We start from the raw sequence: 25,510 nt of genomic DNA, 5'->3' as shown, positions 1-25,510 counted from the left end.
GACCGTTCAATGTCTCTGTCAGCAATGAGCTGTCAGAAGGTCATTCAAAGAGTACAGGAGCAGGGCATGAGAATCTGCCAGCTGAGGCTTGCTTGCCACACACATCAGTCTGCTTCACTGAGCAAACCATAGTAGTGCAGCCTGGAAATGCAAACAGGGGCCACAGAAAGTAGGTCAGCTGAGAAATAGTGCAGGTGGCAAGCATGAGGAGTGGCCTGGCTTGAAGACCATCTGGCCTATTATTGATCCAGCATTAAAAGAGCAGCTGTCAAAACTGCTCCTTTATCATGGAATTATTCAGGGTCAAGCCGAAAACAACCCAACTCAGTGGCTGAACATGTATCCCTCATTCAAGTGACAAATTCTGCCCTTTTCTGTAAAGAGGAGCAGTTAATTATTTTTAAGGCATTGTTTTCATTTGAGTAGGTCTGCAAAGAAAGCAACCAAAACAATACAGCTAGCCAGATTTAGACCACAGGAAAGCCAAGGCTGAGGGCCAGTGAGCATGGATTTTGGGCTACTGCTCCTCAAACTTGAATAAACTTAATTAAATTTAAGGCGCAGCAGACCAGTTTAAGAACTGAATTCTAGGAATTCTTTCATAAAGTTCAACATCCTTATCCATTGTAGGAAGAAGTATTGTCTAAACTTGTACATGCACCAAGTTAGCACCTGCACACCATCTGCCACAAGTGGGCCTTCTTGGTGGGCAACATTTTAATTCCAATTCCCACTCCCTTTTTCCCTTTCTGACATGTCATTCCATGGCCTCTTCATGTGCCAAGATGAGACCATCCTCAGGATGGAGGAGCAATGCATTATATTCTGTCTGGGTAGCCTCCAACCTGATAGCATGAATATTGATTTCTCCTTCCGGTGAACAAGTTCCTCCCCGTGCCCCCCCCCCCCCCAGCCCAGTCCCCACTCTGATCTTCCTCTTCTTTTCACTTGTTTATTACTTCTTTATATGTTCCATCCTCCTCCTCTTTCTCCTATTATCCACTCTCCTCTTCTATCAGATTCTATATTCTCCAGCCCTTGATCTTTCACACCTACCCGGTTTCACCTATCACCTCCCAGACAGCCTTTTTCCCCTTCCCCCACCTTTTTGATCTGGCATCTTCCCACTTTCTTCTCAGTCCTAAACAAGGGTCTCAGACTAAAACATCGCTACGTTGATGCTGGAAAAGTGAACATACTTGCAGGCTGCCCCCGGCATTACTGTAGACTGTGTCAGTCATTGATGCAAGACGATGCATTTCACTGTATGTTTCGATGTTTTGATGTACTATACGTGGTGACAAATAAAGCTAATCTATAATCTTTAATCTTTAGTATTCAGGATACATGAATGCCTTATTAGTCCTACTTGAGAAGCCCATTGATGTCTGAGAAGTCTTACGTCTTCAAAACTGGTTTCCCAGTAAAGTTTTTTCTTGGTATTTTTCACTCAAAGATGAAGGCAGTGAAAGCCGGGAAAAGTGGTCTGATGTTCAGTAATACGGTTTATGATTCGAAGAGCTATAAAATATCAGAGAGTGGGATTCAGCCTCTGCAAGTTAGAGATCAATTCACCTAACAATATTTTATTACTCTTTCCAGTACATTTAATGGTAATGCTGGGTTAGGACATTAGTGAATGGAGTGCTACTACTTGAGAAGGGAAATGAGCAAAGTAAAGCTAGTTTGTAAGAAGTTAGGAAACACAACCTTGCAGAATGGTTGTTGAACATTTGAATCATTTAATTAGTTTAAATTGTGGCCCTATGGATTTTTGATTATTAAAATAATCAAAAAAGGATGAAAGGATTTTCTGATTAACCAAGAAATCACATAACGCAGGAGTGCTCAGGGGATCGAATGGCTCACACCTCAGAACTGTCTGCATCTAATGATTGAAGGAATCTTGGATTTTAACAATGGGTAAATAAATTTCACTTTTTTCCTTCATCTACTATACTTGTAAATTGGTTAGTAAATTGTTGAGTCAAAGTCTGGTTGATAACAGCTACCAGATCTATTGGAGTTTCTTAGCCACAAAGGCTAAATTGATGAAGAATTCGACTTCAAATATTAAATTACTTTTAAGTTGTATCTTGTTTGTGCAAGTGATTTTTTAAAATTTATTTCTGTACCTGTCCTAAGAATAACATTATATTTGAAGTGATTGGGCCTTAGTCTCCTACTGAAAGCAATGGATTACAACACTTAACAGTTACGGTTAAAGTTCACTCGTCTCACAATTTCCCTTTGGATTTTTGCACCCAGTTGAATTCCGAATATTAACCTGATTTTCTTTTCAATTGAAAAATATAGGAAATCTCTCTTCCAGCCAAAAATGTCCAGTCAATATTTCTAAAAACTTTGTAATTAACACTGCCATTGCCAGAGAACATATTTATACTTTGCCTTTCATGGGTGATATCTCACAGCGCAATTTCTGCATTTGCAAGTGGGTTCAGGATCTTTCTAAGGCCAAGATTCATTAAACTACTTAATTTTAAGTTACATGTTATTGCCAAAATACACAGAATTCCAATCTGAAATTAATTTGCCAATATAATTAGGTCTTCAATGCAACCAAGCCAACATCGCATTGTTACCATATCAGAGAACAACATGAGACGTGGGATGTTTCCATTGCTTTAGCTAGGATTGGAAATATTTAGTATGTTACTAGGTTCTCAGCAGCAACTTCTTGGCATTCATATAGTTATACATGGCACAATTAAAAAGAATTGGATGAAAATTTTTGCATCATGGTTCCTTCCGTGTGCTCAGTACTAATAACTTCAATAAGCAGATTATTGCAAGTGTAGCATCAGGGAGATCTTTGGCAGCTGTCTGTCCTTACTTTCTTGAAATTCAAGAATCCAAACTCTTGCGGGATGTACTAGCTTCCAATGATGTACAGCGGATGAATGAGCAATAAATTCCACAGCTGGCGCTTTCCGTTAGCTGACAGAGCTTAAATGAAGTTGCCAATTCTAGCTTACACAAAGGAAACACTTGTAAATAATAATCCTGCAGAACTGAATCTCTGTTGTTTACTCGAAGGAAGTTGCCCAGCTACCAGCAGGAACATGGTCAGTTCCTAGTAGGATTCTAAATAAATTCAAGTGGCATTCCTTTCATTTGGAGGAACTTTTTTCTAACGAGGAACACCCTTGTGCTTTACATGCCCAATAATGTGGTAACAAAAAAAAAATGAATCTCTTTGATTGATTTGCATCATCAAAATAAAAGTGCTCTATACTTTCTTATGAAGCTGATGCTCCGCAGTAATGTTAATAACATTTTTTCACACATCAACATGTGACTTGTTAATAAATGTTAGAATTGACTTCAATCAGTTGGTGATGCCTGTTGATGATGGTGTGTTCCAAATAGAACTGTTAGATTACATTATTTAAGGAAAATGATATAAATCAGTCATATAAAGTAAATTTATTGCAGACATAAAGTCTCACAGAAGAGCATGTTCTTATTTTAGTTTTCTCATTTACGGTCATCCTGTGTTTTTACCCAGGACCCAGCTACAGAGCCATCACACATGATGATATGTACTGAATGTGAGTCTTCTTCTTCGTCTTGTTTTACGGCGGTTGGCGCCTAGCTTAACGGTGCATTACTGCTACCTTCTGCTCCGGAGTGTGCAATAGACTTACGTTCTAAATCCAAATATGAGTCAATGGCTCTTATAAATATCAGACTTTTCAACATACCGATAGCACCTAGAATAATTTGCATTTATACTCTGCCAGTATAAGATCCCAAGATGATACCATGAAAATGAGACAAAATATGAATGATAACAAATTTCTGAAACAGAAGAGAGAAAGTTGCCCAGAAATGTGTGTTACATGGCATTCTGCGGTGAAATTCTTTTGAGGGCTTGAAAGGCACCAAGGCTTTTGGTGTTGTGCCATACAACAGCACCTTTCCACACTTAACATGCTGAAAGCTCTGCCCTTCTTTTGATTTGATATATGGTCTGGATGGCATGTGTGGATCATAGAGTGCAGATTATGAGAAGGCCTTGTGGAAGGGAAAAGATCAGTACATGAAGACCAGAGGATGAAAATTAATGTCCTTAATTGGCCTAGTAATTGAACATTTAAAAAAGATATTATGAAGTTTTACCATCTTGAAAGAAGCATGGTTCTACTTCTAGTTTTGTATCCTGACAAAGGTCATTAGGAGAATTAGCGATGTGTTCAGTGGGTGGGTTCCAGCCAAAGACCAGCTGAAGCTTACCTACCTCTAAGGCCTTGCTATGCATAACTGGATCACCCTCAGGTGTGGGGTGGATGGGATGATGCTTGGGGGTGGATGTTAGCTCATGTGAGCTCTTGTTTCCATCCTAGAGAAGTCCATGAAGACAATAAATCTAAAAGGGGCTAAATGCAGCTCATCTGATCCATTTAAGAAAGACAGAAACAGCGAGCAAAACAAATTAGAAAGTCATTAAAAGGCACATTAAAGTCCTTCACAACTGTAGTCATCCAAGTACTTCGTTAATAGGAAAATAGAAACCGTAAGAAGTGAGGATTATTGGGATATAGAGAATGATCAAAGGAGATGGAGGTATTCAATAAGCATTTAGCATTGGTCTATTCTGAAGAGAAGGATATCGGAAAGGGGATCAATCCTCAAGTGAAGGAAAGATTACCAATAGTCTGATAGATAAAAGAAAACATTCAGATAATATGGCCAATCAAGGACAGGCGAAACACCGAGGATTGATGGGATGTCTTTAATGAGGAAACTATATATGGCTGGATATTATATAGTTAACTTTAATTCTCCCTGCTGCAGGTTTCATGCTCACAGACTTTAAGTTCTGGATTTGCAGCAGTCTCCTGCTACTGGCAGCTGTGAGACTCATCAACATTTTATTCTTGCATAGTGTTCCCCAATCTGATCTTAATTGCTAATCACAAAGATATGTAATGCCTGCCACCTCTGATCAGAACAGAAGGGCCAACAGTATCTTAACAGATTTCTGAAGACACCCTGTGAGAGAGCAGTGTTCTTCAGTTTCCAACTGAAAATCTTGGTTTTTGTCCTCTTCTCTCATCTTCCATTCCTTCTTCTCCACCCATAGTTGTCTCAGGCAGTGTCAAATCACTAGCTTCGATCACTACAATGGCTCACTTTCCCCATCCAGTATTCACCACCTGCCTGTCAGCCCTCTTGCAAGAGTTCATCTTCAGACATATTAATTGAAACTTGGATTAAGCATTTGAGTGCTGTTGGCTTTTCTCTGGTGCACAGCCTTTAGGAAGTTGAGAGTTGTGCTCCCTCATGATTGCGAGGGAATCCCCAGTCGCTGGAGCTTAAAAGGGGAAATGATATGATAACATTTAGCTATGTAAGTGTTGACATTTGCCTCCAGGCTCTGGGGAGATTGTGGGCTACAAAATGGAAGGTGCAGCAAGACAAATCTAAACAAAAATACTTTGAGGAGGTAGCACATGGGGAAACTGTACTGGATGAGGAGAATATAAAACTGACAAAAGCCTTGCATTAAATACCTTGAATTAAATGGTAGAGGAAAGCCAGCGCAGGTTCAGGGGTGTGCAAACAAGACGAAGGTACCAGGGGTGATTGATAAGTTCATGGCCTAAGGTAAGAGGAGTCAATTTTAGACAACCTAGCACATTTATTTTTCCTACGTTTACACACTTAGTCCAGCGATCGTGGAGCATACGGATCCCTCCTTTGCAGAAATTGGCGTCTTGGACCTCCAGAAGTGGTCCACAGCAGGGGTGATTGATAAGTTCGTGGTCTAACATAGAAGGAGATGAGTTATTAACTTCAAACTTTCTGTATAATCACTCAAAGAGTTGAACTGCACGTGCATCTAACAAGAGCTGTATAACTCATCTCCTTCCACCTTAGGCCGCAAACTTAACAATCACCCCTGCTGTGGACCACTTCTACAAAGAAGGGATCCGTATGCTCCACGACCACTGGACTAAGTGTGTACACGTAGGAGGGGACTATGTTGAAAAATAAATGTGCTAGGTTTTCTAAAATTGACTCCTTCTACCTTAGGCCACAAACTTACCAATCACTCCTCGTAGAATCTCTGGATTGTAAAACAGAATAGAAAATGCAAAAGTGAAGTAATGATGACATTTCAGAGTTGTTCAAAATGGATTGTGGTGTCTTCGTTTTGAGGTCCCATCAGTCATTAACTAGCTATGTAATTGACAGAAAGGCTTTCACAAAAAGTGCTAAAACTGATGCTAATACCAAAATACCGAGTACCACATATTCTTTAAAATACGAAAGGAAACGGCACAGGGATATTGATATGATAGGTAAGTGCCAGATTGATTAACATGTCAGGAAACACAAGGTGCTGCATTTTGATGAAAAGGGAAAACAGCAGTAATTTGAACAGCAGACTTCAAATATCAAGTTGCATTTAGTGTCAATATGAGGCAAGACTTTGTAAAAGCCTGCAATCAATGTCTCATTGTAGGTCATGCACCTTGCTCATTATCAACAATCATTCCAGCAGTCTCCTTTCACTGACCGTTGTTCTGCTGCTTTGTGTAGGTGGCTGACCATTATGTCAATGAAGCTCTTTAGATTCCTCTTACTATGCCTGAAACCTACTGCCAAAAATCACAACATCACATTTTCTCAGCTATGTTCAGAAGGCATTCTTTTTAATTCATGTTTCTACAAGATATAGTTGCAACGGAAATGCGCTCATAAAAACAAAAAAAAACTGAAAACTCACCATTTGCATAAGGGTTGACTGTCTTCTTGTTCGTCATAACACGCGCTGTGGCATTATTAACCTGAACAAATAGATGATTATATTAGCAGCAAATAATGGAGATGTTCTTAAAATCTAAAAGTCATGCATTGCTAGCATAACAGTTACAGTTAAATAATGCATCTACTTGGTAAAGGGGCATTAGATGCATAACAGAATCACAGACTATTTTGATTACATTTACTTTCATGACAAACGGGATTTCAAAAAAGCATCATTTAAACATTTTTGAAAGACATAAAATGCAAATTAAACAATACTGCTAATACTTGTAATTAAAAGCATGCGTCTACTTTCCTTGTTAGAGATAAGTCAAAGAAAAATACAATGGAACAAAAAATAAAATTTCCTTTATGAAGCAACATGCAGTGGCAAAGGGAAGAGGAAGACAAGGTACAATAAACAGGAATGTCAAAAAAAGGGTAAACAGAACTGCAGTGTGCAACATAACCCTTGGTAATAGAAGTATCATTATAAAGCAACATCTAGCATCCAACACTTGGAACAAGAGCTGTTTCCATTGCAAGAATTAACAAAATCATTCAAGCGTTAACCACAGCTAACAAAGGATAAAAGAGGGTGCATTAATTGACACATATGGAGTTAACGATCTGAGTAAGATGTGCACGAGTCATCATCAATCAAATCAGTGCCTTCCAGGCAGCTAAAACGTACACTCAAGTACAGGCGTACCAATAAAATAGCATCAAGGACTAATACAACAAGTCAAAAAATTCACGTGTTCAGCGTTATACGTGAAACGGCAGATGGACTTCTCCACTTACCCTTCGGCGCCATCGCCAGCATGTGTATGTGTACAGTTACCATGGTTACTGTGAGTTTGGTGAGGGCCCTAAATGCTACCGTTGAAAGGGGGAAATGAAAAGGCAAAATATGCAACATCTTACTCAAAGACTAAACCACTAAGAGGAAAATGGAATTGATCTACATCAATATATTTCAAAGATACCATATATATGTAAAAAGGCAGTGTTGAGTGGGATCAGTGGCACAGATTGGTGTGTGTGAAATTTCACAAACACTTTTAGAAAAAAAGCAAGCTAGATTTGGAATTTAATTTTGTCAAATTCAAAGTTGGCCCTAGGCCCCAGATTGCCCAGTCAGCTGTGGAGAACAGTCATCCTAAATAGCATTTTCTATTGTCCAATTTCATTCTTCTGTTTTCCCCACCATCCCTCATCAACCCTGCAACGAAGAAGACTGACCAGTTTTGTTTTACTTACACAATTTTGGAAGTCTTTTTTTTGCACCCAGCTTAATTACTAATTAACTCAACAAAGGAAACAATAACATATCTGTAACAAGATGAGTCTTGCTTGTCAGTCACACATAAACTCAAAGCAAAGATTTCAAATAAAAGAAGCAAGGCCAAAACTCTTCTAAGTAGATATAAATGGGGGGAGGGGAGGGAAGGGGGAGCACATGAAGAGACATATGACGCGCCTGAAACGACAAATGATAGTGAAGCAGACATTAAAAAAGATGAAGGGAAATATTTTGGACATGCACCTCTATTTTACGGCCCTCTACCACCGTGCCGTGTAATTTCTCCCTCGCCCTGTCCGCATCAGCACTATTTTCGAAAGTTACGAAACCAAATCCCTGCATGCAGGCGGGAAAAGGGGAAAACAACATGCACATCATTATATAAATCATTGACCACTTTTTCTCTCTTTTTTCTTGTTCTTGCTTTGCTTCTGTAACATGCAAATTAGAAAAATATAACAGCATTGAGATGTGCAATAAATAAGCAACAGATGTGAACAAGTCTCTCAATTTATACACCTAAGAAATAGAAATATGATTCAAAATAATTTCACTCATATAAAAAGTTAAGTAATGCAACTAAATGAAATATGGAGTCAAATAAACTTTAAGTGTTTCTCTCTACAGAGAAAAAAAGACTGAAATTTTGAGAAAATAATACGTATCACTTACATCATGCAAAACAAAATTTAAAAAAACATTCCAACAAATAAAAACAATATGTGCACAGAATTTAGACTAAATGCAATTAAATTGTAAAACATCGCCTATTATGACATGCTGTGGTGATTCATAAAGTAAAAGACTGAGCGTGCAACAACAGGGATAATCTGGCATTGACAGGTTTTCAAGATTACTAGAAAGAATCCCAATTCAAATAAATTACATAATACAGCATCTCTATTTGTAAGTCATAAACTAAAAATATAAATCTTTTTATATAAACTGGATTAAGGATACAAACTATTTAAGAAAATCAGTTTTGAATTCAGTATTTGCATTTCGCTAAATTCCAAACATTGAGTGGTATAGAAATCCTTATTCTGCACTCAATCATCCATGACTTTCCATCCATCAAAGACAATGGATGCAATATCACAGACTGGCAAATGCAGAAGTGGAATTTCCATCCTCCACCCCCCCCACCACCCCCGATCATTCAATTGACTTAACCTTCACAACCTCATGCCTATTTAAAGCCAATTAATTCATGAGCATGAAGGGATAGCAGACCTTGCTCCCTAACCCTCACACCAGATGCAATTGGACATATCTGATATACCAGCCATCAGTCGGTACTGTCGACATTGTGACAAATCTCAAATCCAAAATTCTACTGGTGTTCGGTCACTTTCCAACTTTCCGTTTATGTACAAAGAGACGACACTGTAGCAGGAGGTGTCATCCTTCCATCATTAGATGAAGTGAATTAATTACAACTATAATAGATTGCAGAAAATAATTTATTGACATCAATGTGAATAGGCATACATGCTCTGAGGGTTAAGTAAAGCAAAGATCAAACACAACAACCATTTTTAAAATTAAAGCACACCAGCTTTATGTGTATTCCTCTTTAATTCCATTTTTAAAGTAATGGGGCAATTATTCAAATCTCCATTTATGTAATGTTCTGAGGAAAGATTTCGGCCCATGGTCACTACCATGATTTTTTGGTAATAGGCATTAACTTTTATTGTTTAAATCAAAATTCATCATTTCTACAATACATAAAACAATTGTGAAAAATCCAACTACAAATAATTTGCATTGGACTATTTACTCTTTTCCATAGATGCTGCCTGGCCTGCTGATTTCCTCCAGCAATTTGTGTGTATTGTTTGGATTTCCAGCATCTACAGATTTTCTCATCTTTGTGCGTACTAAGGTCAGTTGATTTTTCCTTCTTGATTATAATCAAAATTACTCAGGATTTAAAACATTAGAAAAAAGTTAAAATTCTGCATGTGCATGGTTTGTCAAGTACTGCAGATTTATTCAGGTGGACAATGGCAGTTCTATATTCGAAGGACTGGAAATTCTAAGGCCCAATTTTTTCCCCCCAACTTTAAAATAACTGTATCAAACAGGACAATGTGGAATAAAATTGCACTGTTAATATAATAGGATATCAATATTAAATTAATTTTAAAGTCCAGGCAGCAGTATAAGAAGTACTGCATAGGAATCTTCTCCTATACTGCATCTAAAATACCAATATTGCTGTTGAGAATCTCTGTTACTTCAGAAAAAAAAATTTAAAAACTAAGGCAAAACAACAGATACTAGGTGATGAATTTTGGTCAGAAGTAGATATAGGAGATATTTCAAAGGAGAAAAGGAAATGGACAGGTAGAATGGTTTATAAGGGGAATTGCTTAGTTTTGGGCCATATCCTTCTGTGGAAACCTGGAAGGAAAGAGAACTGTGTGAAAGTAAAATTCTTGAAGGTTATAGCACTGGAAACTGTACAAAGATGGAAAGAAGCAATGTACTCATAGTGAATATGGGTGGGGTGAGGGGAGCCTTAATTCAAGTCACAGTATGGAAACAGAATTTACAAAAAGGTGCATTTTATTGGGAATGAAAGGGAGAACAGCTGACTGAATCCTGGAGTAGCTGAATTTCAGAGATGGCAGAGGAATCAAAAAAATCTGGAGAGTTAGAAATGTAAGTATGTCTTGTCAAGTCTAATTCCATGTCCATGACATTGCAAAGGGTGCTGTTGAGATGAAGCAGGCAATTGGACAAGGAATGATCCTTCGAAGTAACAAGGTGAATCCAGGAGGAAGGGACATGGGTATATTAAACTAGAAATAATTCATTAACTAATTATAAGCTAGTAACAACCTGTCTTTAAATCAAGATTTTGTCTCCTAATATATTTATGCATGTACATATAGTAATGGGCTACTTTATAGGTTCAGAACCACACTGAGCATGCATACTGGTGAAGAATGATCACAGCCATTGAAGTGAACAAAGCCACTGATGAAATCAAGTGTCAACAAACTGTGATGGTAGAATGTGCCTGCAAAGCTCACAATTAATCACAGGAGGTCTGAGATGTTCATCCAAGCAGAAGGAAGTTCAGTATGGATAAAGGGTCAAGCTCCATCAAATTGGTGGGCAACACAAGACGGCAAATCAGTGATGACAGAAATGTCATGGTTATACCCAGGCACGGGAGCCCTTCAAACCATTAAGGAAGAAGGCATGTATATTTTCTTCAAGTGAATGACATTCTTGAAGGGCAACAATGAAGATGAAACAAGTCCATATGCAAAATCATAAGTTCAGAAATATTGTCAGCATAATGTGAAGCTCAATAAAAGCAAATGTGCTTTGGCACAATATGGTATAATTTAATTTGGCTTGAGAGTTGATGCTAAGCAGATTTAAAGCATCTCCTGAGCCCAAAAATGTTATGAGCTCCAATCATTTCATGTTATAATCCAATACAAAATAAACTTTTCTAGTTCACCAACCAGTAAAGAAAGAAGAACTATAATGATAAGGAAAAGACTAACAAAATGATTGTGATTTGGGAATTAAAAGCCTCATTCGTGAGTCACGTTCTGCACATTACAATATCAAGCAAGTGTTAAAATTCGTCATTCTCCCAAGAATAGAGTTGAGGAATTTACATATCATGGTCATGAGAAACCTAATGCTTTCTCTTCAGATGCACTCTAAAAAGTATACGAATGCTCAAATAGCATTTGGGATATTGGTCATTATTTTTGGTGTTAGAACATTTTATATATTTTTGTTTGGAAGACCATTCACTCTAGTCACTGACCATAAGATTTCATTGACTATGTGGGGACTGATGTCTGCTATTCCTATGATGACAACACTAAGATTGACTAGGTGGCTCTGCAGTCCTTCTCAATGCAACTATGACATTGAGTGCAGAGTATTCAGACAAAACTCAGCAGGGGTTGCATTGTTGAGATTATAGCGTAAAGAAGCACAAAAAATATAGAAAATAAAACTTACAGTCTACAGGTTGAAGAAGATTATTTCCACATCAGAGTGGGAAAAAAAGAACAAGAGCTTTGCAGAAAAAGTCCATTGTATAATGTGACTGAGCAAACAATGTGCGAATAAAGTGATGGACCAGATCAGACAGAACTGAAAGAAGACATGAAGTCTGTTCTTCATAAATGCCACAAATTGTCAACTAACAGTGTTGTGGAGACATAGAGTAATGATACTACAAAAAACATTTGTCAAAGCAAAAAGCAAGCTGCTGGAGGAACACAGATTCCCCAGGTTCCAGCAAATGCAGTCACTTGTGTCTCTAAGCCTTGTCAGAATTTTTTTTTTCCCCAAGGTGCAAGTGTCAGATACTAGAGGGCATAGTTTTAAGATGAGAGGGATGGATGTTTAAAATAAACTTACGAGACAACTTTTGTTTTACACGGAGAGTGGCATGGAACACTCTGCCAAGGGAAATGATAGAAGTAGGTATGACAGGAACAATTAAAAGGCATTCAGACAGAGAGTGATGCAGATTATGTGCAGGAAGATGTGCTGTTTAAATTGGCACCAGAGTCGGCATAGACAATGTGGGTTGAAGAGCCTGTTTCTGAGCTCTGTTGTTCTGAGTTCCATGCCGGACAATGGGTGATTTAAGTAGAGTAATGCAATAGATGGAGGGTTTGTCTATTCGTCTGTCAACTACAATAATACAGAAGGCTGAGCTAGAGGATGTACAATATGTTAAACCGAAGAACAGCACCTTCTTAAGCACCATTTCAGGTAAGGAAATGGTCTAAAAGAGCACTTCAGTAGTTCCATGTAGACCATTGTAAAAACAAAGTGGAGTGTGTCTGAGTATGAATTGAAAGCCATCTAAATTGAAAAGAAGTAATAGATCACAGTTCCATGTATTGAGTTAGTTCTTGTGTGAAGTGCAGTCCAGGTGACTGACATTGAGAGACTGCACAGCTATCACAAAGCATAGTTTAGTATTTCTGTTTTTTCCAATAGTTTTTCTCATGGCTAATTTGTATATGACTGCAATTTCATAGCTTTGTCTCAAGACTCACTCAGACTTGGGTCAATAGAACAGAATCTCATTTTATTTATAATAGCAAAGAAAGGACATTTATTTCACTAGTCTTGATTACACTTTAAGTCAAGTCTGTTACAAAGAGAAACATTAAGAAAAAAATACTTCTCTGTATTTTAGAGTTACTATGACTACAAAGGGTTGGAATTATGAACTGCCTATGAACCTATCATAACCTAGAGGAAAAAAAATCTGGGTTAAAGTGTAACCCGTGAGATGTGAATTCTCCCAAACTCTAGGGCCTTCAAACCCTGCAATCCTGTGAGGAACAAACTTTCTAGACTCACATTCATATCAAGTGAAGTATCCATGCCTACCCTCAAATGCGTATCTCAGTGTGCTCAGTGGTTAGAGGGAAGGCTGGAAATATGTCTTACAATCCTCAAAATGGTTTTTGTTCCATAAATGACTAAAAAGTAAATGATGTTTGGAAACAATAGGGCTTCCTGAATCCGCGGTCCCTAACTGTAGTTGGGAATGTTTCAATGATATGAAAGATCAGCAATTTCACAAGTTCTGCCGGGTGGTCAGAGAAGCTAAAACAATTATTGCGCACAAATGCAATTCTTGTGGTGACTGAGTTACCTGAAAAACTCTGAAGGAGATAATAAGTAGGGGACGGATAGCAAACTTTCAGCTTTCTATTTTAGCTGTGTCTTTCTCAGTTTCCTGAAGTTCAATGTCTTTTTAAATAAAGTGCACCTTAGCAGTCTTGATAAAAATACTGTACCACAATTTACTGGCTCTTATCTGGACTGAATGAATTGTAGTTTCAGAACTAATCAGTAGGAAGGGAGAAGAAATCAAAACCACCCACACCACTTATAACTCCACAATCAGCGCAGTCCATACATGTCAATTTTTTTTTTGAGAACAGGCCCTTAAAACCACGCACCCCAGTAATCCCCCAATTAAATCCTCCGATAATCACAGGACAACTTACAATGACCAATAAATGTCTTTGGACTGTGCGAGCAAACTGGAGCATCCAGAGGAAACCCATGTGGTAATGAGCAGAACGTAAACACCTCACAAGCAGCAGCAGGAATTGATCCTTTGCTAACCTTTACACTAACATACTGCCCCCATAGTCATAAATTTATCATCTCCACCAATCGTTTTAGATTTTCATTATTCCTGACACTACCTGATGATGAAAATATGGGGAGAAATTTAAAAGTAGATGGAATATGATTTTAAAATTTCTTTCAATAGATTGGGATTTTGCCAGCAGAGTAATACACATAATGGAAACACTGGTTTCAAAGTTGGAAGGAACTGAACTGTTTCCCTAGTTTAGTGTTCTAAAAAAATGCGGTATGTTACATTTTTCATTTCAACACATGCAAGTATATCAGAAGACACTCTTTAGCAGAAATATTGATCATTCTTTAAATTTAGCAAAAAATTTCTACATAGAAGTTATAGCTTGTAAAGAGAATTTACAAGAGGAAAAATGTTTAAATCCATAAATAAATATGTTCAGATTAGTACAAACATTGTCTTTGAAATAAAATGCTTAAAGAAATTTTGTGCCCCAGTGGTTGAATATTACGATAAGTCTAACCATTCACTGCTAGATCAGTTCAGTTGTTCCTCCTTATCTTACAGCTAACAGTTTTTTAAACACATACAAATCTATCAGCATGCAGATACATTACAGATTGGATACCTTACCTTCGATCCCCTCTCATTAAAAATTATTTCAACATCTAAGATTTTACCAAATTGCTGTGAAAATAAAAACAAAGATTTTTTTTATAGTGCAAACTATTTCCATGTACATTTCAAAATGCAGGAATTGCTCTAGGAAGGTCTGATCATCTCTTAGTTCTGCCTTGACTATCCTAGGTGTTATATAAGACAATGATAATGCAATTGTCAATTAATCTTAACAACCAATTAATACTGTTTAGATTACAATAGACCCAGATGCGAATTAAGGAAATAACTTCCAAAGAATCCTCAGAAAGAATTGGTCCAAAGTCACCAGTTCCCCTGAAGAATCCCAGTTGTCATACTGACTCAGAATATGAGTCAACCAGTGCCTATTTCTGACCCGTAAAAAGAGTTCACACTAATGTCAACCAGTTACTTCAAATGGCCTGACCCTCTCAGCTCCATGGGCCATGTTATCACAACATCTTCCACCAAAACATTTTCATTGAGGTGATTGGGATTCAGGATTGGGCAGGGAGTTGGGAGATACGGGCAGAAAATGTCATATGAGTCCTGCTGCAAAATTTTGAAAAAACCTTTGCCAGCCAGCTTAGCTATAGTTATTAGTTCAGTCTGTTGTCAAAGATGGCAGGAACTATAAACGCTTCTGATTTATTGAAACTTCCAAAATCCATTAAAGTTATTATTTGAAATAATAAAGATTATTATTTTTCTTCAAAATATAAAAAATATTGAAAACAGACCTTTAAAACAATTAAATAAATTCACCCTATTTAAAATATATAAAACATATCTTACTTCCTCATAGACCTTCTCTATTTAAACCAATGGAGCCGATCTGATCAGTTCAATTCTGATTCCCAATGGTGGGTGATGAGATACTTCCACTTGATAGAAGTTTTAGGACATCTGTATTTGTAAATACTGGAACTCACTAAGATATCCAAAATTAAGGATCCCCACCACCCACCGCCCTCTTCACAGTGTTACCGCAGAAGCCTGAAGGCACACACTCAGTGATTTGGGAACAGCTTCTTCCCCTCCGCCATCTGATTTCTAAATGGACATTGATCCCATGAACACTAACTCACTACTTTATTATTTTCCTTTTGTTTTTGCGCTACTTACTTTAACTTAACTATTTAATACACACACACACACACGTATGTGTGTGTGTGTGTGTGTGTATATATATATACACACTTAATGAAATTCAGTTTATTTCTTTCTCTATATTTATACAATAGTACAGCATAGTACAGGCCCTTTGGCCCACAATGTTGTGCCGACCCTCAAACCCTGCCTCCCATATAAGCCCCCACCTTAAATTCCTTCATATACCTGTCTAGTAGTCTCTTAAACTTCACTAGTGTATCTGCCTCCACTACTGACTCAGGCAGTGCATTCCACACACCATCCACTCTCTGAGTAAAAAACCTTCCTCGAATATCCCCTTTGAACTTCCCACCCCTTACCTTAAAGCCATGTCCTCTTGTATTGAGCAGTGGTGCCCTGGGGAAGAGGTGCTGGCTATCCACTCTATCTATTCCTCTTATTATCTTGTACACTTCTATCATGTCTCCTCTCATCATCCTTCTCTCCAAAGAGTAAAGCCCTAGCTCCCTTAATCTCTGATCATAATGCATACTTTCTAAACCAGGCAGCATCCCGGTAAATCTCCTCCGTACCCTTTCCAATGCTTCCACATCCTTCCTATAGTGAGGTGACCAGAACTGGACACAGTACTCCAAGTGTAGCCTAACCAGAGTTTTATAGAGCTGCATCATTACATCGCGACTCTTAAACTCTATCCCTCGACTTATGAAAGCTAACACCCCATAAGCTTTCTTAACTACCCTATTCACCTGTGAGGCAACTTTCAGGGATCTGTGGATATGTACGCGGAGATCCCTCTGCTCCTCCACACTACCAAGTATCCTGCCATTTACTTTGTACTCTGCCTTGGAGTTTGTCCTTCCAAAGTGTACCACCTCACACTTCTCCGGGTTGAACTCATCTGCCACTTCTCAGCCCACTTCTGCATCCTATCAACGTCTCTCTGCAATCTTTGACAATCCTCTACACTATCTACAACACCACCAACCTTTGTGTCGTCTGCAAACTTGCCAACCCACTCTTCTACCCCCACATCCAGGTCGTTAATAAAAATCACGAAAAGTAGAGGTCCCAGAACAGATCCTTGTGGGACACCACTAGTCACAATCCTCCAATCTGAATGTACTCCCTCCACCACCACCCTCTGCCTTCTGCAGGCAAGCCAATTCTGAATTCACCTGGCCAAATTTCCCCGGATCCCATGCCTTCTAACTTTCTGAATAAGCCTACCGTGTTTATCATGTATTTCATTGTATTGCTGCCATAAAGTTAACAAATTTCAAGACATTTTGCAGTGATATTAAATCTGATTCTGAATCTGATAATGTCGCACAACTTTCTTCATCTCTGAGCAAGATCTAGACCATACAACCAATCTGACGGTGGCATGGGATTTCTTTTACTGCACTTCAGTTAACAAGTCCCAGTCTTGTCTAAGTTTAGGATGCGCTGAGTAATACAAGCCGGCCACATCTGTCATTCCACTCGTGAGTGGATTGGGTACAGAGTCCAGCAGCAGAGTCCAACTGGACTGGTGTTCCACAGTATTTCACCAGAGAATCTGTCTATGCCATTCAGTTCTAATGCAGGAGTAGTGACCGTAATGAAATGAAAGATAGTTCGCAGCCTGTAGATCAGCTGGAAAAAAGTAAGTCAAATGCATTTATGATGGCTTCATTTACTTGGTTGTATTTAATAGTTTAAGTTATTTTGTGGTTTAATATATTTAAGTTGTTTCTATTTTTGAAATGTAAGTAGTTTCTTTTACAACTATTTAAATTAACTGCTAGTCAGAGATGTTAAAGGTCTTGACAGTTTTGATAGCCATTGAGCCTCTGATGGCAGGGTTTTTTTTAACCTCAGAGGCTACTGGAGTATCCTTGGGGTCAGGGTTTTGGTGGAACTGCGCAAGAGATGCCTTTACCACCAAAGCTTCACCAGGCTCGCTGGGTTCCTCCCATGAGAGTGGAATCACCTTGAAGTCCTCCGTATTCGGTCCAACTAAGTGCATGTGGGTCACATTACCAGTGGTGCTGCTGGGTGATGGGCCACATTCAGATTAATTTGATATATTATCTCTAATGGTTGTTCAAAAAAAAAATCCAAAATTTGCGTCTATCTAATTTGTGCAGCAGTGAGTCAGTATTTTCAGCTTCTAGCATTTCATTTGCTTGCTCATTTTGCAGAAAAATTTAGACCCTGTCAAACACAGGTTATGTTCCATTGGTCTGAATAAGGCAAGATGACTTTCATTCTTTTAGAATCCAAATATCAACAATCATTTCCCCTCTAACATCTTCACTTTTTTTCACGAATGACACATCTAATTTTCATAATTACAGTTTATAATCCAATCACCCTGACCCTGTGGTAAAAACAAAACTTGCTAGAATTACCCAGCAGGTGAGGAATCTGAGAGAAATATTTCAGTTCCGATAAAACACCACTGACCCTGAAAGGTAAATTTTGCTTCACCGTCCATAAGTATTACCTAGATTCCTGAGTACTTCCAAAATTTTCTGTTTTGCTTTCAGATTTGCTGTATTTGTAGCTTTTGTTGCACTAACCCGTAATCATTTTAGTTGTCTGTTTCAACAGCCACAATACCTTTCCAGTACCAAGTCAAACTGTAATTGGTAAGCTAACTGTGGTTGCACCAATGTACCTTAGTGTTGAGCAGCTGCACCACTAACCCTGACTTACCCAACCCCAGCCCTTACGGGCAGCCTCTTTGCACTAAAATATGGGGCAATTCATTTGCACCAAATTCCTGGAAGAACCTCTCCCTGTATATATTATACTGACTCCCTGCACTACTGATTTCATTAGTGCTCTCATTTCTGAGATCCCACCCTGAACATCAGGTGATCTATCATATTCCATACCTATTATTTTCCTTCCATTTAAGTAATAGTCTTTTCTTGCAGTGAATTTCTCTGCATTAACTTTTGTCTTCCACGTGTTTCCTCAACTCCTAGCACCTGCTTGGTGAAGGACACTTGGCAAAAACACAAGATTCAACAGATGCTGAAAATGTTGAGCAACACACACAAAGTGCAGGAGGAACTCAACAAATCAGGCAGCATCAGTGAGGGGAATAAACTGTCAACAGCTTAGGCTGAGACCTTTCATTAGGACTGGACAGGAGGGAGCAGAAGCCAGTATAGGAAGGTGGAGTAGGGAAAGGAGTATCCCGGCTTTGACTACTTTCACTCTGGCTTTTTAATTCTTCCCACCTATCACTTCTCCCCAGGTCCCCTCCTCCTTTCCTTTCTCCTACGGTCCATTCTCCTCTCCTGTCAGATTTCTTCCTCACCAGCTCTTTACCTTTCCCACCCACTAGGCTTTACTTATCGTTTCTAGCTCGCCTCCTACTCTTCCTCCCACTTTTTTATTTCGGCGTTTTCCTCCTTCCATTTCAGTCCCGAAGGAGGGTTTCAGCCCTAAGTGTCGACTGTTTATTCCTTCCATAGACGCTGTATGACCTGCTGAGTTCCTCCAGCATTTTGTGTGTGTTGTTTTGCACTTCCAGCATCTGCAGACTTCTCATGTAGGTGATAGTGAGACCAGACGAGGAGAAAAGTGGGTGGGTGGAGGAATTGTGCGACTTGACACTGTCTTGTATCTTAGTGAGGGAGAGTGAAAGGAATAAACACTCAAACTGATCGGCTGGGTAGTCTATAAAGCCTGAAACAGAAACAAATTTACCCAAAAGCTTGGCTAAGACGTGAATTGTGTTGTTCTATTCACCCATGCAGAAAGGAAGATTAGCAGCTTTGCTCTTCTTTTGTTACCCAGTAGCCAAGCTGCAAAATGCATTGTGTGGACTTGGTATTGTTAGTGTCAGGTTCAAGTGTGAATCCCAGTAAATTCAGATGAATAAACTAAAATGAATTAAAAGCAACTTTAGAAAATGATTTTTAATACTGACTTAAATAATTGAAAACTGGTTAAACCACTTTCATCTTTAGTTATACCTCATAGCAAGTAAATCTAGGATTAAATGTGACAGGATGAGGTATTTCACCAATTTTATAGTGGTTGTTTAGAGAACATTAAAATAAAACTACAAAATTGGGTTGCCAGAATAACACCATAGATTTTCCAAGCTCTATGAACAGAAAACAAAATGATAGTTATCTTGGAGTTTCACAGTGGGAAAATAACTTAAAAGATTTACTGTAGCATTCTCAAAAAACAGAAAGCTCTTGTGTCCCTGACCTCAGTATACTGAGTATATTTACACAGAACACTGCCACAAGAAAGCAACATCCATCATCAAAGACCCCCACCGACAAGGCCATACTCTCTTCTCGCTACTACCATTCGACAGGAGGTACAGGAGCCAAAGTCCCGTATCACCTGGTTAACCTCCATCCATCAGATTCCTGAGCCTGCGTGGATAATTAAATTCTCCATCACTCTGAATCTTCAGATTTTCTGACTTAGACTCAATTTGAAGGAGTCATGTTCTCAGTATTATTTTTATTTGCATAGTCTGTCTTTTTTGCACATTGGTTGTTTCATCAGTCTTTGTCTATTTATGTATAGTTTTATGTGAAATTCTATTGTATGTCTTTTTCCTTGTAAATATCTGCAAAAATATACGTCAAGGTTGTATACATATACTTTAATAACAAATTTACTTTGAACCTAGAACACCGTGTGACTCTTTAGTGAGTCTGTTGCTTTGTGCATAACCTTCAACTATTGTTAAACTAGACAATTCTCTCGACATTCCTTGGTTAACTAAATAAATTATTTTATAGGAAAGACCTAAAAACATAGGGAGGCATTAAGAGGTGGAAACTAGATGCATTGAGGTTAAGAAAAGATTGGGAATCTGAATTAAATAATTAATCTTCTAAAAAAAAATTGGAATTTTTTTTACATGTATTTATTTATTGAGATACAATAGGACCTTCTGGCCCTTTGAGCCATGCTGCCTAGCAATCCCTAGATTTAATCCTAGCCTAATCAAGCGACAGTTTACAATGACCAGTTAACCTACTACCTGGTACATCTTTGGATTGTGGGAGGAAACTGGAGCACCTGGAGGAAACCTACATTGTTACGGGGAGAACATTCAAACTCCTTACAGGCAGCATCGGGAACTGAACCCAGATTGCTGATACTGTAAAGCCTTGTAAGGAAGTGGAAAAGTGGGTTAGTAAATTTGAAACGGTTGGCAGAATTGTGGATACTGTAGAAGGTACGGTGGGACACTGATAGGATGCAGAAGTGGGCTGAGAAGTGGCAGATGGAGTTCAATACAGAAAAGTGTTAAGGATACACTTTGGAAGGTCAAACTTGAAAGCAGAGTACAGGATTAATGGCAGGACTCTCAGCAACGTGGAGAAACAGAAGGACCTAGGGGTCAACAACAATAGATCTCTCAAAATTGCCACACAAGTTGATAGGGTTGTTAAGAAGATGTATGGTGTGTTGGCCTTCATTAATCAAGGGATTGAATTCAAGAGATGCAAGGTAATTTTGCAGCTGTATAAAACTCGGATTAGACCACACGGAGTATTGGGTTATGTTTTGATTGCCTCATTAAAGGATGTGGAAGCTATAAAAAGAGTGCAGAGAAGATTTACCATGATACTGCCTGGATTAGAGAATATGCCTTATGAGGATAGATTGAGCCAGCAAGGGTTTTTCTCTTTGGAGCAAAGGAGGATGACAAGCAACTCAAAGTGGGTGTATAAGATGGCTAATATGAGAGGGCATAATTTTGTGATTGGAGCAAAGTATAGGGAGGGTGTCAGAGGGAGGTATTTAACACAGTGGTGAGTGCATGGAACACACTGCCAGGGCTGGTGGTAGAGGCAGGCACATTAGGGTCTTCTAAGAGACACTTAAAATAAGCACATGGATGAAAGAAAAATGAAGGGCTATGTGAGAGGGAAGGGTTAGATTGATTTTAGAATAGGTTAAAAGTTTGGCAAAACATTATGGGCATGAGGACCTACGCTGTGCTGTTCTGTACTGTTATTTATTTCATTTATTTTATTTAGTGATACAGTGCCATGTCACCCCAGCAACCCCACAACACTGATTAACCCTAACTTAATCACGGGACAAGTTACAATGACCAATTAACCTATCCAGTATGTCTTTGGACTATGCGAGGAAACAGGAGTATCTGGGGAAAACCTTCACATGCCACTGGGAGGTCGTGCAGGGCTTCCTTACAGAACGATGCCAGAATTGAACTCCAAACTCTGGAACGCCCTGAGCTGTAATAGCATTTGCTAACTGTTACGCTAGTGGCCTATGTTCTAAGTTCTATTTTCTAGGTTTGTGAAATCCAGATGAAGACCAAGAACTTCAGTTGCAAGATTCAGAGCACCATTGTCAGTTTTCCCTGTGCAATGTTGCACTGCTATTTTCAACAATGGGTGGACAATTGATTTTTACAACTTCTCGCGGTTGCTGGCTACACTGTCTGCAGCCTGCACTTAAAAGAATATACCACAATCCAGTTGCAAGTGAATGCTGCAGCATCCATTCGTTGAAAAGCAACAAAGAAAAAAAGTATGTGATTATGCAGAATATACCAGCGAAGAATAGTGCCCACATGAGGCATGTTATTTTTGTAAGATGATCACAGAGATTGACTAGATTTAAAGCTTCCTGCTAGTACCAAAGTGATATGAGTGCAGTTCATGAATACCTACGCACTAGGAAAGCTTAAATCTATGGGTATACCCTATATGCCTCCAAAGCGGTGTTCACAACATTGGTTAATGGTCAGGGTCCATAGCATGAAAAGGTTGGGAACCCCTGCTGGAATGGCTGAAGTCATGTTCCTCGAGTATATCATCTGGTTCATCTCTCTAACACAGCAAGGAACAGCATACAGGTGATGTGGCAAGGCAGACTTCAGTAGCAGCACCCTGGACAGCTCCTGAAGCTAGAGAACTGAGTGCGACTATAATAGTGACCTCCATGGGCAAACTGGTGGGGCAAATTTGCAGGCTGTAGCTTAGGTTGCAGAGGGTTAAAGATCTCAGTGAGGACAATGACTTCGGTTTGAGTGTTGGCAATTTAAAAAGCATAGTGTCAGGAAAAATCTCACCAAAAGCTCATGAATTAAATCCTCCAAGAGGTGTAAATGCTTGCAGTTAGGTGCCCGACATTCCTTGATTCTAAATTAAGCCAATGTTCAACCGAGTAATGCTATTTTTGTGTTGTAACTGTGCAAAAGAATTTATAGGCCTTAACATTTCTAAACCTTTTTTCAAATTCACAAATGTTCTAATGGGCTGGCTATTAATGAAGATATGTGAATTTTAAAGATACGTATAAAATTTAAGTATAGCATATGATTCTCTTTAATACAATGTCCAGAAAGGTGAGTTTATGTAATTTAAACAGTTTTGACCAATCATTCAACGGGATACCTTATCTCCCTCTTACCAGCTAATATGGCAGGGATTCATAATCGATAAATCAAATGGCCAACACGGTCTATAATGACCATCTTTGGGACCAATCTCATTTGTCCAGACAGGTAGACTCCAATTCAAATTTGAATTATTAATGTTTTGTAGAGTCTGTTTGCCATTAGATGTTCATAATGCAGACAGTCTTTTAAGCCAAGTTTGATTGTAATTTGATCATTTGATTGCAGCATTTAGAATGACGCTTCCTGGTTCATTAAATCACAGTACTTACGCCAAACATTTGCCTGAGGTCTGGATCTCGAAATCTGAATGGAATATTGGAGACGTGCAGCCGTTTGGGCTGTGTTTTGTTATCTGTGTTTTCGGTCGACTGTGTTTGTTGTTGTCCGTCAGTCTGTGCTGCATCATCTGTCTGCTAAAATGGGAAAACACACAAGAAACCAAATTCAGCATTGGCAGGAATATTATTGATTAATAGAATAGTGTTTTGATCAAAAAGCTGAACTGAATTCCTCTCAGGTTTCGAGTTCTGCTGTCTTACCTGCATTCAAAAAAATTCCTCAACATTGTTCTGTTGATAAATGTGTCAAGCTTTGTAACCAAGCAGCATCTCATAAAAAAACATTAAAATAGTAACTTGATTGTTGTTCCTCTATGATGTAAATTGAGCTCGATTTGCTAGCAGGTTGTGAGGACAATTTCTAATCATTTTAGAACAATGGTTATAGGATTTTTCACATCCTTATGTTTTACAGGAGATAAGGACTTCACTTTGTTATTTGCATCTCGGGCACAAATCTCTCAGTACTGCAGTGTAGCACCAGTTTTAGACCTGATTACTTATTTGTTAAAATGAACAATGAGGCCATTCAGCCTGTTGGATCCATACTAGCTTCCAATGGATCAACCCTTTTGGTCCCATTTCTCTTCCTTATTTTCCTCTACCCATGCAACTCATTCTCTCCCATAGGCCCATCAATTCCCCTTTGATGGTTTTACCAGTTAATGGCACTTAAAAGTAATTTTCTGGGGCTAATTAACTTATCAGCATGTCTTAGAGATTTGAAAAAAGAAAAAGAGCACCCAGTAGAAACCCATGGAGTCACTGGTATAATCTACAGTTTTAAACGTACATCTGATAAAATTAGCAATGAATCTTGACCCTTAGAGCTGTGAGACAGCAGAGCTAGCTACTGTCCCCACAACCTAAGTAGGGCTTTCACTCAGAGCTTCTGACCTTGTCAGGAAATTGGTTCCTGCTGAGCCAAGCTGGCATATGCAAAATGTTTGTCTTATGAAATAACCTTGAGAGAGTAAAGTATGCCTTCAGTTCACAAGTCAAGGTATTCTTATATCAATGTGAGCAAAATGCGTTACCACAAATCCAATAATTGCAGCTGCTTTCCATCTAGTGAAATATTTTTAGTGCTGCTGGCAGCAAATATATTTTGATACACCACAGGTGCATCACCAAAATGGCTTCCTCAGTATATTACCTGAATGGATAATTTAGATCTATCTCTTCATAACAATGGGAACAGTGTGAAAGTTTTATTTAGATAAGCAATGAGGTAAAATGGATTCAATAATAAAAAACACTATTTTCACTTTGAGTGAGATATTGGCGTGCACTACCACATCTGTAGTCCTCGCCTCATAGCATGGTGGCGTGAATACTCAGAGATTTTAATTTGTGAGCCTTCTATGCACATCAATGGTTAAGATCATGTATAATAAGATATAAGAGCAGGATTGGACCATTTGGCCCATCGAGTCTGCTCCACCATTTCATCATGGCTGATCCATTTTCCCTCTCAGCCCTAATCTCCGGCCTTCTCCCCAAATCCTTTCATGCTCTGACTAATGAATAATCTATCAAACTCTGCCTTAAATATACCTAACATCTTGGCCTCCATAGCTTCCTGTGGACAACGGATTCCATATTTGGGGGCACTGACTCTGAAGTGTGGAATTCTGTTGCAGAATTTGGTTGAGTGGGTGCAGTGGGGTATGGTGGATTTAGTCAGAAGTCTTCTCCTGGTCTTATAAGGAAAGTGAAAAACATACCTTAAATCAACTCTTCAGGTGTCAGATCTTCCTCCCGCAGTATTCACCTGACAGGAAAGTCAAATCAGCTTT

General features: G+C 38.7%; 1 protein-coding gene across 8 annotated transcripts in view; it reads right to left on the bottom strand.

The window, feature by feature from the left end:
• rbfox1 (RNA binding fox-1 homolog 1) overlaps nt 1-25,510 on the bottom strand; it is a 412,559-nt gene that overhangs the window by 117,955 nt on the left and 269,094 nt on the right. For all 8 annotated transcript variants that reach the window (XM_072268735.1, XM_072268734.1, XM_072268733.1 and 5 more), the window contains 4 exons: nt 23,643-23,786; nt 14,841-14,894; nt 8,327-8,419; nt 6,758-6,818 (listed from right to left, as the gene is read on the bottom strand). In XM_072268735.1, coding sequence (XP_072124836.1) covers nt 6,758-6,818; nt 8,327-8,419; nt 14,841-14,894; nt 23,643-23,786 — 352 coding nt within the window. The remainder of the gene's footprint in view (nt 1-6,757; nt 6,819-8,326; nt 8,420-14,840; nt 14,895-23,642; nt 23,787-25,510) is intronic.

The sequence above is a fragment of the Mobula birostris genome, chromosome 9 (genome assembly GCF_030028105.1).
Source record: "Mobula birostris isolate sMobBir1 chromosome 9, sMobBir1.hap1, whole genome shotgun sequence".
NCBI lineage: Eukaryota > Metazoa > Chordata > Chondrichthyes > Myliobatiformes > Myliobatidae > Mobula > Mobula birostris.
Note: the sequence above shows the minus strand (reverse complement) of the source record. Positions and strands in the feature narration are given on the sequence as shown.